At 41.5% G+C, this 13,354-nt stretch overlaps 2 protein-coding genes across 3 annotated transcripts in view; both read left to right on the top strand.

Annotated features, from left to right (window-relative positions):
• LOC106746629 overlaps positions 1-3,236 on the top strand; it is a 22,770-nt gene extending 19,534 nt beyond the window's left edge. Inside the window, exon 9 of the mRNA XM_014623418.1 lies at positions 1,089-3,236. Within this exon, the coding sequence (XP_014478904.1) occupies positions 1,089-1,334 (246 nt within the window). The 3' untranslated portion in view covers positions 1,335-3,236. The remainder of the gene's footprint in view (positions 1-1,088) is intronic.
• LOC106746635 lies at positions 1,226-13,342 on the top strand. Of its 2 annotated transcripts, none has more exons than XM_014623439.1 (3): positions 1,226-1,313; positions 10,666-10,853; positions 11,109-13,342. In XM_014623439.1, the coding sequence occupies exons 2-3, from the start codon at positions 10,722-10,724 to the stop codon at positions 11,970-11,972; spliced, it is 996 nt and encodes a 331-aa protein (XP_014478925.1). In that variant the 5' UTR covers positions 1,226-1,313; positions 10,666-10,721; the 3' UTR covers positions 11,973-13,342. The 2 variants fall into 2 exon arrangements, with proteins under 2 accessions (XP_014478925.1, XP_014478917.1); XM_014623431.1 differs by lacking the exon at positions 1,226-1,313 and adding an exon at positions 6,257-9,071.
• Positions 13,343-13,354: the final 12 nt, after the last annotated feature.

Raw genomic sequence — 13,354 nt, 5'->3', positions numbered from 1 at the left:
CTCCGATAGACTGAAACGATACGTTTTATTTCGTCGCAAGGCCGAAGACCCTTGCTTTTGCATTACACGCGATTATCCGGTGACGTAAATGCGCGCCGACTATTCAACGTGAAGATCGACGTATCCCGTTGCTTGAATCGGTCTTCCGAGAAAATTAATGATCACTAAACAAACATATCGGCAAGATTAACGGGATGAGTGACACGAGTACTTCGGGAGAATGTTGTCAAAACGGACGTTGCGGGGGAATAAGTAGAAAAAAAGAGAATAAAAGTGAGAGAAAGAGAGAGAGAGGGAAGGAGCGTTTATTGTTGTCCTAAGGTTGCCATTTAAAAGCGGAAAGTTAGCTAGTACATTAGACAAGTTAAATTACAGAGAAGTTTTACAATAAATACTAATAACAGGAGAGAAACGAAGTAAAGATTATAGGCAATAAATTAATATATAGAGCAAAAAGAGGAGAAGGGAATTCTGGTGATTACATAGTTAAAGAGTAATCGACTCTGCTAGATACATTTATGCGAAGTAGAAAGAATAAAGAGAATCTGATACCTCTCTAAAACCTAGGATATTTTTTTCTTTATAAATACTATTTTCCTTTCAAGATTATACCTTCGGGTATCCCAAAAATCTTTAGGAAAAATCACAAAAAAATATTTAGGCTTATATGTGGATCCCAGGAACCTACCATCATACGATGTGATGTTTGGGCACGTAATGAGTCACATGCAGACACAACGCCTAACTATCACAGTTCTGATGATGGGAACTTAAAGGGATATAAACGTAAAGCAGAAGTAATATAGACAACGTGAGGAGAAAGAGAGAGTTTAATGAATTTCCGAAGTATCGCTTGTTTCCCATCATGTTTCTTTAAAGAGAAAGAGAGAGAGGGAGGGAGAGAAGGGAAGAGAAAACGAGAGAGAGAGAGAGAGAGAGAGAGAGAAATAAAATTCCCAGCGCGAATTATCCGACGCAGCAACGCATCTAGCCTGGTTCTACGCGCTCTACGCCTCTGTCCCGATATTCTGTCGCGGCCGTCGTTTTCACGCGAATCACGCTCTCGACGTTTTTCCTACGTTCAACAGGTGTTGCTGTGCCAGGCGACTGCGGACATCGTGAACGATACCAACTACATGTACAACACGCCGCTGCACATGGCCGCAGCGGTTTCGAATACCGTGAGCTTGGAGAGGCAGAAGGAGGTCTGCCTGCTCTTGGTACAGGCCGGAGGTCAGACGAACATACAAAACCGACAGGGCAAGACGCCGTTGGCACTCGTGTCGGCCGAAAGGAAGGAGGTCATCAAGAAGGTATTCTACAAGAAATCATGATAAATACGGTGCGAAAGGGACGAGAGCCCGAGACAATAATGGCTGTCGCTGTCGCGGGCTGTCGCAAGACGTAAGACTGATCTCTGTGTGAGAGTAATTTATGTAACTTTAGTAATATATCGGCAAAAGTGCAATCAACAAGAGTATTCGAGAGCGTGAACTGTCGACTCCTTGTCGCTGCCCGCTCCGTCTCGTGCACAGTCGACGGATCGAAGGTTGCGACGCTTCTTCTTCGATGAATTTTTTATTAATAATTCTCGGGAAATGTAATCTGCCGACTGTACGAGGGATGTGCGTTCGTCGAGCGAGTTCCCGAGAGACTGCGACTCAAACCGAGAGAGAGAGAGAGAGAGAGAGAGAGAAAGTACCGATACGACACGCCACGATTATTGATCGCACGAAAATACCGAGGAAATTGTCATTGTCGACGACATAACGACGTATGTCGCTCGAGTTGCCAGGAGAACCGCGCGTTTCTTAATCCTTTCGCTGCGTACGACATACATCACCGAAAAGCAGCTTCTCAATTGTACACACGCCATAAATATATATTCCACGTAGAAATTTTCCCAGATTTTCCCATATACAACGTAGATTCCGATTATAATATACAAAGCTGCCCAAAATAGGTTATCTCACGATACGATACCAATTGAGAATTCCGTTCTTATCCTACACCTGAGAACAAGCTTCTTTTCCTTAGCGCGCGCATAGCGTGTGTGTACTTGTAAAGTGTAAATATTTAAATCGTCTCATATATTTTGCCCAGTCATGGTGTAAAATGAAAACCAGAAAAATCTTTGGGAAAACGTTGAGGGTGACTAAATAGGATCTGTTTCCCACTTGGAGTCGTACTTGGAGTCGTTTGAAACACTACACTTCTAATCAGAACCTACGTGGATTTCTCAACTAGAATCCATAATTATCATGGGAAGTCAGACTGAATTCCAGTTATATCCTAAGAAATTTTCTATGTGGGGTGTCGTGGAAAATCGTTATTTACGGACGCTATATGTACAGTCGTGTATGCTATGCTATTCCCTAAACGGAAAATCGTACAATTTTCAGTCTTATACATATATACATAGACACATAATAACATATAAGGCAAAACCGTAATATATAAATAGAGGCAAATAACTCTATCGTTATAATAGAGTTACTTATAGTTAGAATTACTTATACGATTTTCAGCCTTATGGGTTGTATGCGAAACTGGAAATAATACAATTTCCCATCCAGAGAATAGTCTAGCACACACGACTGTACGGCATCTTGTCCAAATTTTCTGATTAAAATTTCCTTTGTTGTATTGTTCCACCTCAGTGTCACACAGCGCAGTCGAATATCATGCAGCACGCAACGAGTACTTTTGATTGGAGCGCGCCGCAGCGAGAGTCGTTATTCGACTGCTCGGAAGTCTCACACGAGACACTTGGACTTGAGTTCAAAGTTGGATGTGAGCCTCTCAATCGATTCGCGATTACGAGTGTGGCACCATGTTTGGTCGTATGATTCGATCGGGAAACTCAGATTTGATTCTGAATTCAGGCGTCAAATCGTCGTGAGATAATTGTCGTATTTTGTAATGTCCTTTTGACGTGAGACAAAGGATACGATCTACTCGAAACTGCAAACGCTTTGAAGCGCTTAAAGGAAGAATACGATTGATCTGTACGACGCTTCGAAGCATTTGCAACGAGAAGTGAATCCTACCCAAGGCCACGTAGCTGTGAGAACTAACGATCGACCTTCTGCGATTCTCTGAAACAGAAGGAATAAAGAGTTGAAACCTGATGAAGGAGGAGGAACAATGCATCATGCGTATTAACACGTTGACTGCCAACTCTACGAGATATGTCGTAGGTTGTTTACTTGCCCAGGACGCCAACTACGAGTTATCTTGTCGCTTCATTACTTGATTTAATCAAATTGGCTTCTTAGAGACCAGAATCGTGAAAAGTTCCGTGGCAGTCAACGTGTTAAGCGATACGACGTTTTCTCTCCTTCCGGATGAAGTTTCTGTTGTTCTAGTTTTGATTTAGCGATAATACCTTCGAGATCGATCACTTTCGACGCTGAGTATACGATGTCTCAAGATGCCACGGTACCGGCATATTGTTGTGTGTGTTTTATATTCTGTACAGTTAAGTTACGGTACGAATACTGTTGTTACTTTTAACTTGTCGTAATCGCATGATGTAACGATTGCTACCTGCGTATTTTAATGTAATTGGACCTTCCGTGGCCAAATAGGGTGTAATTTCTAATAATATCTCAAGCTGAGTACTCTTTAAAATATAGGATTGGTTGTGCTCCATGTGCTTCTCACTCGACTCGGCGGGAGCAGGGGGATGGGGAAGGGTTGAAGCTCCTTTTTCTCTTCTCTTGAATAACACGCATTGGAATATCACAGCTTAACTCGTAACCCCGTTAAAAGTAGTTATTTAACGCAAAAACGCGAAAGGTTCGGATCGTAAAACTTTTTGCGGGAGAAATTTCTCATATATGCAATTATATGTAATTATATACAATGTAATTATATGCAATTATATATTAACACACACACACACACACGCAATTATATATAATTAAATCTAATTATATATGGCAAATTTTTCCCGGGTTAGCAAAGACGGGGCAGTTTTATTCTAATATATCTAGCACTACTCTGGCAATGTCTTTCTCCGATTAACGTGTACATATACTCTCCGTAGATACTTTTTATAAGGTGATATCAGGTTCAAATGTAATATTAATTTTATCGCATCGCATAATCACACGGGAGTACCGCGAATGTGAAGCGCGTTCAATCAAAACGGCCCGTTTCGCGAAACGATGGTCTTCCTTCCCAAGAGAATGCTCACTCGGCAACAATGGCGGGGAAATTGAAATGTTTGCCGTAAGGTTCGTGCCGCTCCTCCTTTTCCCATTTTTTTTCTTTCTCAAATTCGCATTATTCGCGATTACCTGGAAACGCAGAAGCGGAGTGCTAAATGAGCAATTACAAAATCGTTTCGTGGAACGTGAACCGGTTATAAATATTGTTACGGCACGAGGGGGAATAAATCGCTGGGCGCCAGGTCTTGCAATATGTGCGGACACGCATACCTGACTATTCCGCGAATTGGAAGACCTAGCGCCATAAGTCACCTGCACACGGTGCGCACGATAACGATATGCGAATGATATGAATATAGGAAGTTCTCGTTCTCTCGGCGAACGAGCGTGCGTGCGTGCGTGAGTGAGCGAGCAAATCCACGTGTGATGAGCGTGACACTAAGAGTGTGCCGTATTAACATATATGTAAATCGCAAAATACATTTTTATACACGACCATTTGCCACCTGGTATTCCCCGCCTCTCCTTTACCGCGCGAGCAATGTAATTCCCCGTCTCTGTTGGGACTCCGAAAAGACGCGCGACGCATTGTAATGCACGCCGTCGCTCCTCTTTCTCCGCTGATTCAGCGGCCGATGATCATAAAAGCCGTTTCGTGATACTGTTACGCTAATGGCGTGTAACTTGAAGGCTCTGATATGTCCACGGCTATCCGCGGATATCCGCTTATTTCACGGGAGTCGATAATTAACGCAGCAGCGCGCCGATGTCATCTCGCCCGGAGACGATTATGCATTAAGCAGCCAGTTTATCGCCAAATTTCGTCAAGGAAACAAGAGGAAAACTGATTTAACCCGTCCATCCGGTTTTAGCTTGTCTTCCTCTGTCTGTGCTGAGTGATTGCACAAAAAGGAATAAAATTTCCAATAAGCGAGGAATATTAATAGCAGAACGTGGAATAACAAATCACGTATTCAAATAGCGAAAACAACGCTAAGTTGCGGTAACAAGTCGAGAGTTGACTAAAGTCAAGGACAAATCTACACAGAAAAAAATATCATACATTTTGCTGCTACGTGGAGAAAAATAATTTTGCTGTTGTAATGAAACCATCGTTGTATATTCGTTGCGACAGCAATAAAATGTAATTGGTGTAATCGAATTAGCGAATTATTCGTAATCAGATTAGAAACCGTTTTGTTGCCAGGATAGAAAATGTTCTGCTAAGTGGATTTGTCCTTAGGACATGTTAATTAATTTGATTATTAGAACAAAACAGTGTTTTTCTACATTTAACTAATATTTTCGTACGGCAAACTAATTTGTAGATTCAGCAAAATAATTCAGTGAATCGTAATTAGTATTCTTAACAAATATTTGCTAATTAGCATTCTTAACAAATCTTTTCATTTTACTGTCCATGCAGTAATTGACAGACTTCGTTGTGACGGCATAAAATTTACTATGAAAATGATTTTTTTTTTGTCGTTAGAAAAGCGATTATTCTGTTCATTTTCTTTCTTTTATAAGTAATGGTTATTTTCAATAAAAAATATTTTTTCTTGATAATAATCTTGCCATGCAAAACATGTCACATATTTGAGAGAAGATCATTATCACGTACTTAAAAGAAAAATCTATTCCCTTTTCAAAAATATAAACTTTATCGAAGAAAAATTATATTCGATTAATGTGAATAAGCACAAGCCGAAATTTGTTTTCATTTAATATTCTTGATTGAAATACTAAACTTACTGGGATTCAGAATCTATTTGGAATAAATTTGACGCTTATGATAAACCTGTGTGTGATATATTTGCTAAACTTATGAAATACTTGAAACAAGTGAAACTTGAAACATTTACTCAAATGCAGTATATATTTTCCTGTGTATAGAGAAGATAAACTTTAAAATAGGAGAAGATAAACAAGAATGGCAATCGCAATTAAAATTACTACCCAGCAAACACAATACAACATGTAACATACCTGTTAGTTGTAATTTTCTACTCAACAACGTGTCTGTTATATAACAATTACACATTGTTAAGTAATAAATTATAACTAACAAATATGTTACATATTACATCGTGTTTGCTGGGCATATTTTATCATAGTCACACCGCTCGAATCTGAGGCCGGAGAGGGCATAGACTGAAATCGATTTCGCTTAATATCCACACTTTTTTATCATTAAGCTTATAGTTGTATGAAAATTATATTATGAATTAATAGTTATAAATTGCCCATGGGATCGCACGTATTTTAAGGCCTTTTGGAGAGGGGAGAGGACTCTTTGTGCAAAACAGGTACTTATTGCGTCTGATTCTTAATCCGTCGTTATGCAAGAGCATAATGTAAATTGTCGCAGCTAATATCACGCCTGCCACAGGCGCGCGCGTACACACGGAGTGACGGAATTATTGAATTATTATGAAGACAGCGATTAATCAAGATTTCATCTTAATTCTCGACACGTTTCTCTTTTTCCTCATATATGCACGACTTACGTATGACAACACGATTCGAAGAATCGTAATGATTGCAAATTAGTACAAACTAACTAACCTGTAATCGTCGCTGCCTTATGCTTATATATGAACGCCTGTCCACGCCTCTAGCAGACAGATAAACTGCAAATAAATGTGCATTGTGATTCGAAGGACTGCATAATGTTCGAGTTACATGAATCGTCAAGTCGCAATCTCATATTAGCTGGTCAGAGGACTAAATTAAACGATAAAAAGCCGAGTCTATTAGAAATATGCGATCTCGAATTAGTGATAAGCCACGGAGGATGTGAGAAAATGACGTGGGCTGTAAATATAATTTGTCTACTAAAAGCGTGACCGACATAACTTTTAATCTATTTGTTATAAAAGAATGAAAAATATATATATACAGGGTGTCCCAAACTAATCTCAGTTATGTGGTGTGCAAATAGAACGAGTGAAACTGAACAGAAAAGTTCTACATCATTTTGCAAGGATCTTGGGATATCACTCCGAAAATTGGCTTCGATCTTAGGTGTGAATAATACCACCATGCGAAGAATTGCTGAGGAGGACCTGAGATACACATCTTACGTCATTAAAGTGCGACAAATGCTTTCGGAAGACGCCAAGATCAAGAGAGTCACCCGCTGCCGCTTGTTGCTGTACTCGCTCAAGAACGAAGCATTTGGCCGCCTCAGATTTTTTCAGACGAGAAGATCTTCACTGTGGATGCCAAGGTGAATCGTAGGAATGATCGTTGGTCACCCAAGACCCCGAGGACATCCCTGTTGTAGCCAGGACAAAGTTTTCAACGAGCGTCCACGTGCTCAGCATCGTCTCCAGATGGTCATGCCGCCTCATTTCTTCGAGAAGGGTGAAACGGTCACAAAAGAGGTGTACGTACAGGTTTCATCGACGGTAGTAAAGCCCTGGATGGTGAATGTAGCCTCAGAAAGGCTGTACATATTTCAACAAGACGGCGCACCCGTTCACACGAGGCACTTGGTTCAAAACTGGTTCTCTGACAACGTCGATGTTTCGGTCAAAAGCGTTTTGGCCCCCAAATAATCCAGACCTTAATCCATTGGACTACTACGTTTGGAGCGTTGTTGAGAGAGTCAGTAATAAGTCGAGACACCCTAATATGGCATCTCTACGGACCACAATTCAACAGGCATTCGCAGACATAGACCGAGATCAAATGCAGAGAGCGTGTTCTCGCTTCAGGCCAAGGATCGAGGCAAAAGGCGGCTACATAGAGTGAAAGTTTACAGAAAATGTCCCATAAAAATATATGCAAGCCATTTTTTGTAAGTTTCATTTACTATTTAATAAACAACTTTTACAATAAAATGTAACTTTAGTCCCAATTTCAGGGGGGCGCACCCTGTAAAAGCGCATAGATCGTAGATTTACAATATATAATGAAAAACTCTACTAAAAATTTCATGACAATCGTGGCTGTTGCGTCAAGAGAAAAGTTTCTCAAGAGCTGCGGTGCAGAGATCGAAATTACCTGGAAAATAATGATGAATATAAAAGCGCATAAATCGTAGATTTATCATACGAAATCGTTCAAAGGATTTCTCTTATTTTAAAAAAATGTTCAGATCTGTCGGCCGCCTTCGCGAAAAATTCAACGGCGATTATGGTTTTTGCGTCAAGAGAAGAGTGCTCTCGGGGAGTGCTGAGTAGATTTTAATCGTCATTCGAAAGAAGAAAAAGTTGTAGGGCCCGACACGTTTGAAACAGAAATGAAAACGCGATTCAGCATCTTTATGAAATTGCACCACTGGCACTGATTGTGCGATTGAACTTAACAGAGGGACGCTATCATATGCTTGATATCGCCTGGACCGCATTTTCCGGTTCGCACTATGTCGCCAGCATGTCGGGCTGCCGGAGAGAGCGACGCAGCGCGCGCGAACGCATCGACTTCATCCATCGCGTCCCACACCGAAGCATATTTACCAAACGGCACGTTACGCGCACGTCAGTCACCATAAAAAAGCGGCACGAAAGAGCTGTCCATCTTAATCGGGCGTCCGACTGTGGTGGATTCGTCTGTCGAACGAGTGTGATCCCCGAAAGTGCACGCCGTACTAGCCCGCTCTCTCGTCATCACGGTCATCACGTTCTCGACGTCGACGCCGCTATTCATCGGAATTGTTCCGAGCGTGTTCTCTCCGAAAAGGAGGAAAAAGTGACGCGAGAGGGAAAACGTGCCGCCGTGAGGCCACCGGAAGCTTGAAATCCGTCGGAACGAGTGCCGAGTGTTCTAGAAAGGATTTCCGAAGGAGCGCGAGCGAGCGAGCGAACGAGGTGGAACAGCCCTCCGAGAGACGGAGACCCGAGGAAAACTCAGAGAAAATCCAGTTTCGCCGCGAAGCACTGCAAAATGGTGAGAGCGCTTCCCTTCTCTCTGTTTCCCGCATATTTTTCCCCTCTTGTTGGGCTTCAAGCATGGAAACCGAAGCCGGCGCATTCGTACGAACGCACCTCCTGCACGCGGAGAAAGTACAAATCCATATCTCCAAGTTCTTCGTTCCGCGAAACTTCACTATATACAATATATTTTACTTTTACTTGAAAGAGAAGTTAAATGTGCGATATCTGCAGGTATAATTTCGTGATGACGAGCCAATTGGCGGAAATGCGAGACGCAGCGTTGGGCGCGACTTTTCTCTCTCGCGGACCGCCGTGCGATTCGATCGGCCCGGAAATGATGTCAATGCAAGGGGAATTACACTTTCCTTGATATTTGATTGAAACAGACACGCGGCAGTTCTCATTAAATACGACGGAGGAAGTGACTTTTCCCGCGTCGTCGTTATTTCCGGAATTGATCGAATCGTTCCGCGAGAGAATTCTTACAATGCCACCGTCTTCCCTTCTCCACCGATTGACTTATTACGATGAAATCAATCTTCCTCAGATTGCACTCTCTCTTTTAAATCGAACAGACGGCGATTTTTATGAAATATCGTATCGAGGATCGAGTTCACCGCATTTATACCCGTTCCGATTCTTGCAACACTACGTCTCTCTTTTTCCATCGATTGGTTCATCATGATGAGATCATTCTTTCTCAGATTACGCTCTTTTTTTCTTTTTCTTCAATCGACGACAGGCGATTTTGACACGGGGGAAAATAATTTCGCCGCTGTAGCAAAACCGTCGTTGCTACTGCATATTTGTTACGACAACGATAAAATTTAACTGGCATAACTAAATTAAAGAATTATTCCTAGGGCAGAGACAATTTTGTCGCTTGTCTTATCGCCGGGATAGAAAAATTTTGCCGAGTAAATGTATCTTTGGGACACGTTAATTTGCTGTTAGAACAAAATAACGTTTTCCTACATTCACTAATTTGTTCTTACAGCAAAATATAATTTGTAGACACAGCAAAATATATAAATATTATAATATAAATATAATAAATTAGAGAATTATTCGTAGGGACAATTTTGTCGCTTGTCTTATCGCCAGGATAGAAAAATTTTGCCGAGTAAATTTATGTTTGGGACACGTTAATTTGCTGTTAGAACAAAATAACGTTTCCCTACATTCGCTAATTGGTTCTTACGGCAAAATATATCCAGCAAAATATATTAGTACTTTAACAAATCGTCTTACCGTCCACATAGTAACTAAACAGACTTTGCGGCGACGGCATAAAATTTGCCATGCCAATAAATTACTCTCCTCAGGGAAGGGACGAGCAATTGTTCTCATTTCAGGAGAAATCCTCAATATCTCCGTTATTTATTTTTAACCAACCTATATGTTCGTAATAAGTCGATTGCAATTTAAAAAAAGGTGAAAGAGGGACTTCGAGGAAAGAAACCTACGTCTCCGCGAGGGAACAGTTTACGAAGGACCTAATTGCTCGCTCATTGTCGAAGGGGAACCCATTAATTATGCAATAACTCGGCGTACATCGGCGCGAGCTCTTATCGCCGCGGAATAAACACTTCCCTTTCTAATTTCAGCGCGAGTAGCGGCACTGCCAGTGAGACCTCTGCGCGCATAAGTACAAACGCCGAATATGGGAGCAGGCCTACTACTCGCTGTGACATTCACAGCGGTGGCGGCATTGTCCGTGTCCGCGAATAATATCAACGGACAATGCCAAATTTACAATGGGAGCAGGATTAAGTGCAGTTGCATCGGAAACGAGGTACCGAACGCCACCACCACCACCTTCGCGCCGGAGAGATCGCTCGATAAACTCGGTCGCGCTCGGCGCGCTCCCGTTTCCGCGCGAACAAAAATTTCCATGCGACGCGATCCCGAAATAGACAGCCGGCTCGCAGACGGCGACGCTCCCCCCGATCGATCCGGATCGTCGATCTCGCGGACGGGAAGCCGGCCGAGCGAGACGAGTCAGAGGCTGCTACATGTCTGATGTCGCGTTTCCGATATTTTTTCCCAGGAGTTTTTCCTGCCGGACGAGTACAATTACGCGAACATCGTGAGCGTAACCGTCGCGGGATGCGACTCGGCGGACCTCCATTATTCCAGCCTGACGGAAGCGACCGATCTCGAGGAGATGATAGTCCAGAACATCAGCGGCAGTCTCAACTTCGAGGTCTTCATCACGTCGACACGTATAAGGACGCTGAGGCTATCGGACATCGGCCGGATACCGCTGATCACGAGCGACACGTTCATACGGCTGGCGAGCATCGACACGCTGATGATCGAGAACGCGCACATCGACCGGTTCGAGGAGGACTTCAGCGACATCAACATGACGCACTTCAGCATGAGAAACGTCACGGTCGAGCGTATGGGCCGGCTGAACCTGTCGGAGAACGGCAAGACGTTGTACATCATGAACACCGAGTTGCGGAACATCGCGACGTCCTTGACCTTCAGCAACATCGGCACCATCGAGATCGTCGGCTCCAAGTTCAGGCTGCAGAGGCCGGGCCTCGTATCCGTCCTCGGCGGCACCGTCGTCGTCAAGGACAGCGTGTTCTCGAACGCGAGCATGAACCTGAACGCGGCCGTCGCCACGATACGCGGCGTCTGCGCCGACGGCAAAAGCGCTCTCCGGTTGTCCTCGAAGTACATCGACAGTACCGACAACCAGCTGCCCAACGAGATAGTCTATCTCACGCGGGACAATCAGCCCGCCAGGCCGGACGTCAACAGGAACAACACGGTCTGCAAAGCGGGCAACTGCAAGTGCCCGAAGATCAGTGGACAGCAGCCGTGTTCCACCGCCTGCATCTCGCTCCTCGTCCTCGGCTGCCTCTTGACATCGTTTACGCTGTTCCGAGGATTCGGATGAACCGTTTGTTCATGTTAAAAGAGCACTCTCATTTGAAACTCATTCCGCTCGGCAGGTGACTTTTAAGGATTTCTTGGAAGAAACTGTAAGACTTTACAATTCCGAAGTTTTGCATAAATATTGATCTGTGCTTTAACTGTATACAGTAATTTCTACGCATTATTATCCTCAATATTAATAAAGTTAGGAATAATTTTGTTAGCGCTGAACGTAAGATTGGTTACCACGATTCTAGATGTTGTATACAATGAAAAATATTTTGTATTTGCGTTAAAATCGATTCTTGTTAAAATTTTTGGTGTTAAATTTTAACAAATTTCTAAAACCAAAAATTAACAAAATTATTAAATTATAATCTTGTGAATATCATCTCTGCTATAATGAAATCAATATCTTTAATACTTCGATTTTTTTAAAGATTCCTAAAACTGAAAAACAAAACTGATCCAAAATCGATTGTTCTCTCTTAAGCCATGTTATTTTGTAAAAAAAAATGAATCTGTATTTTTCATTGTAATAAAAATGATAACTACAAATTTATAATTTAATCTTTTTTCAACGTTTTAGTTCAAAACCATAGTGACAAACGTAGCAATCATGCAAACAAAACATTCGTTCAGCGCTGCATAAAATTATTTATAACTTTATTAATATTGAAAATCATAATGTGTAAAAATTATTGTACATAATGAAAACATAAATAAACATTTGCACAATATTTCCAAATTGCATATCTTATAATGTAAAAAAAGAAATTTCCAAAAATCACCTACAAAACATCGTTTCAAATGAGAATACCATCTTAAGTCTGTTCTTTTTAGCTGAACTACTTGCATTAGAACTTTGTACCTTTTCTCTTCAACACGCGTTAAAATAATATAATTGTTTCACTCTAAAAATAAAAAAGTGCAAGCTAATTTACCTAAAAAGAACAGATTTATAACAGCGTCTTCTAGTTAAATTTCGTCATGATGTTATGAACGATAAGAGGGAAACGATCTTAACGATGTAATCTACGAGAGAATTTTAGTTGAATAAAACTAGTTTGTAAAACAAAGCGGTCAGTTCGTCTATCAACTCAACTGATTGTGTAGGTTGAGATAACTATCTTGAATATCTTTGAAAAATATCAATATTTTTTCACAACCAAGTGAAAAGGAGTTTATATTTACAGAAGATATTTGAAGTGATAAAATTGGTATCAATGCCATGTCTATTAAATAAATTTCTCTTCTGCTCCCATATTTCGAAGATATTCGAAGATATTCAAGGTGGTAATATAATATATATAATAGTTATTGCTTTACTATATATAATAAATATGCGGCCAAAAAAGGTTTGTACCCAAAATAAAGTCATATGTACACATACGCACACATTCG

This window comes from Dinoponera quadriceps, unplaced genomic scaffold, assembly GCF_001313825.1.
Source record: "Dinoponera quadriceps isolate SergipeBrazil2010 unplaced genomic scaffold, ASM131382v1 scaffold192, whole genome shotgun sequence".
In the NCBI taxonomy this organism is placed as follows: Eukaryota; Metazoa; Arthropoda; class Insecta; order Hymenoptera; family Formicidae; genus Dinoponera; species Dinoponera quadriceps.
This window is presented reverse-complemented; position numbering and strand designations above follow the sequence as displayed.

What these genes read in the sequence shown, in the direction of transcription:
- LOC106746635 (XM_014623439.1), top strand. Translation starts at nt 10,722, where the DNA reads ATGGGAGCAGGCCTACTACTCGCTGTGACATTCACAGCGGTGGCGGCA. An exon ending in GCAGTTGCATCGGAAACGAG is followed by an intron (nt 10,854 to 11,108) that starts GTACCGAACGCC and finishes ATTTTTTCCCAG; the next exon opens with GAGTTTTTCCTGCCGGACGA.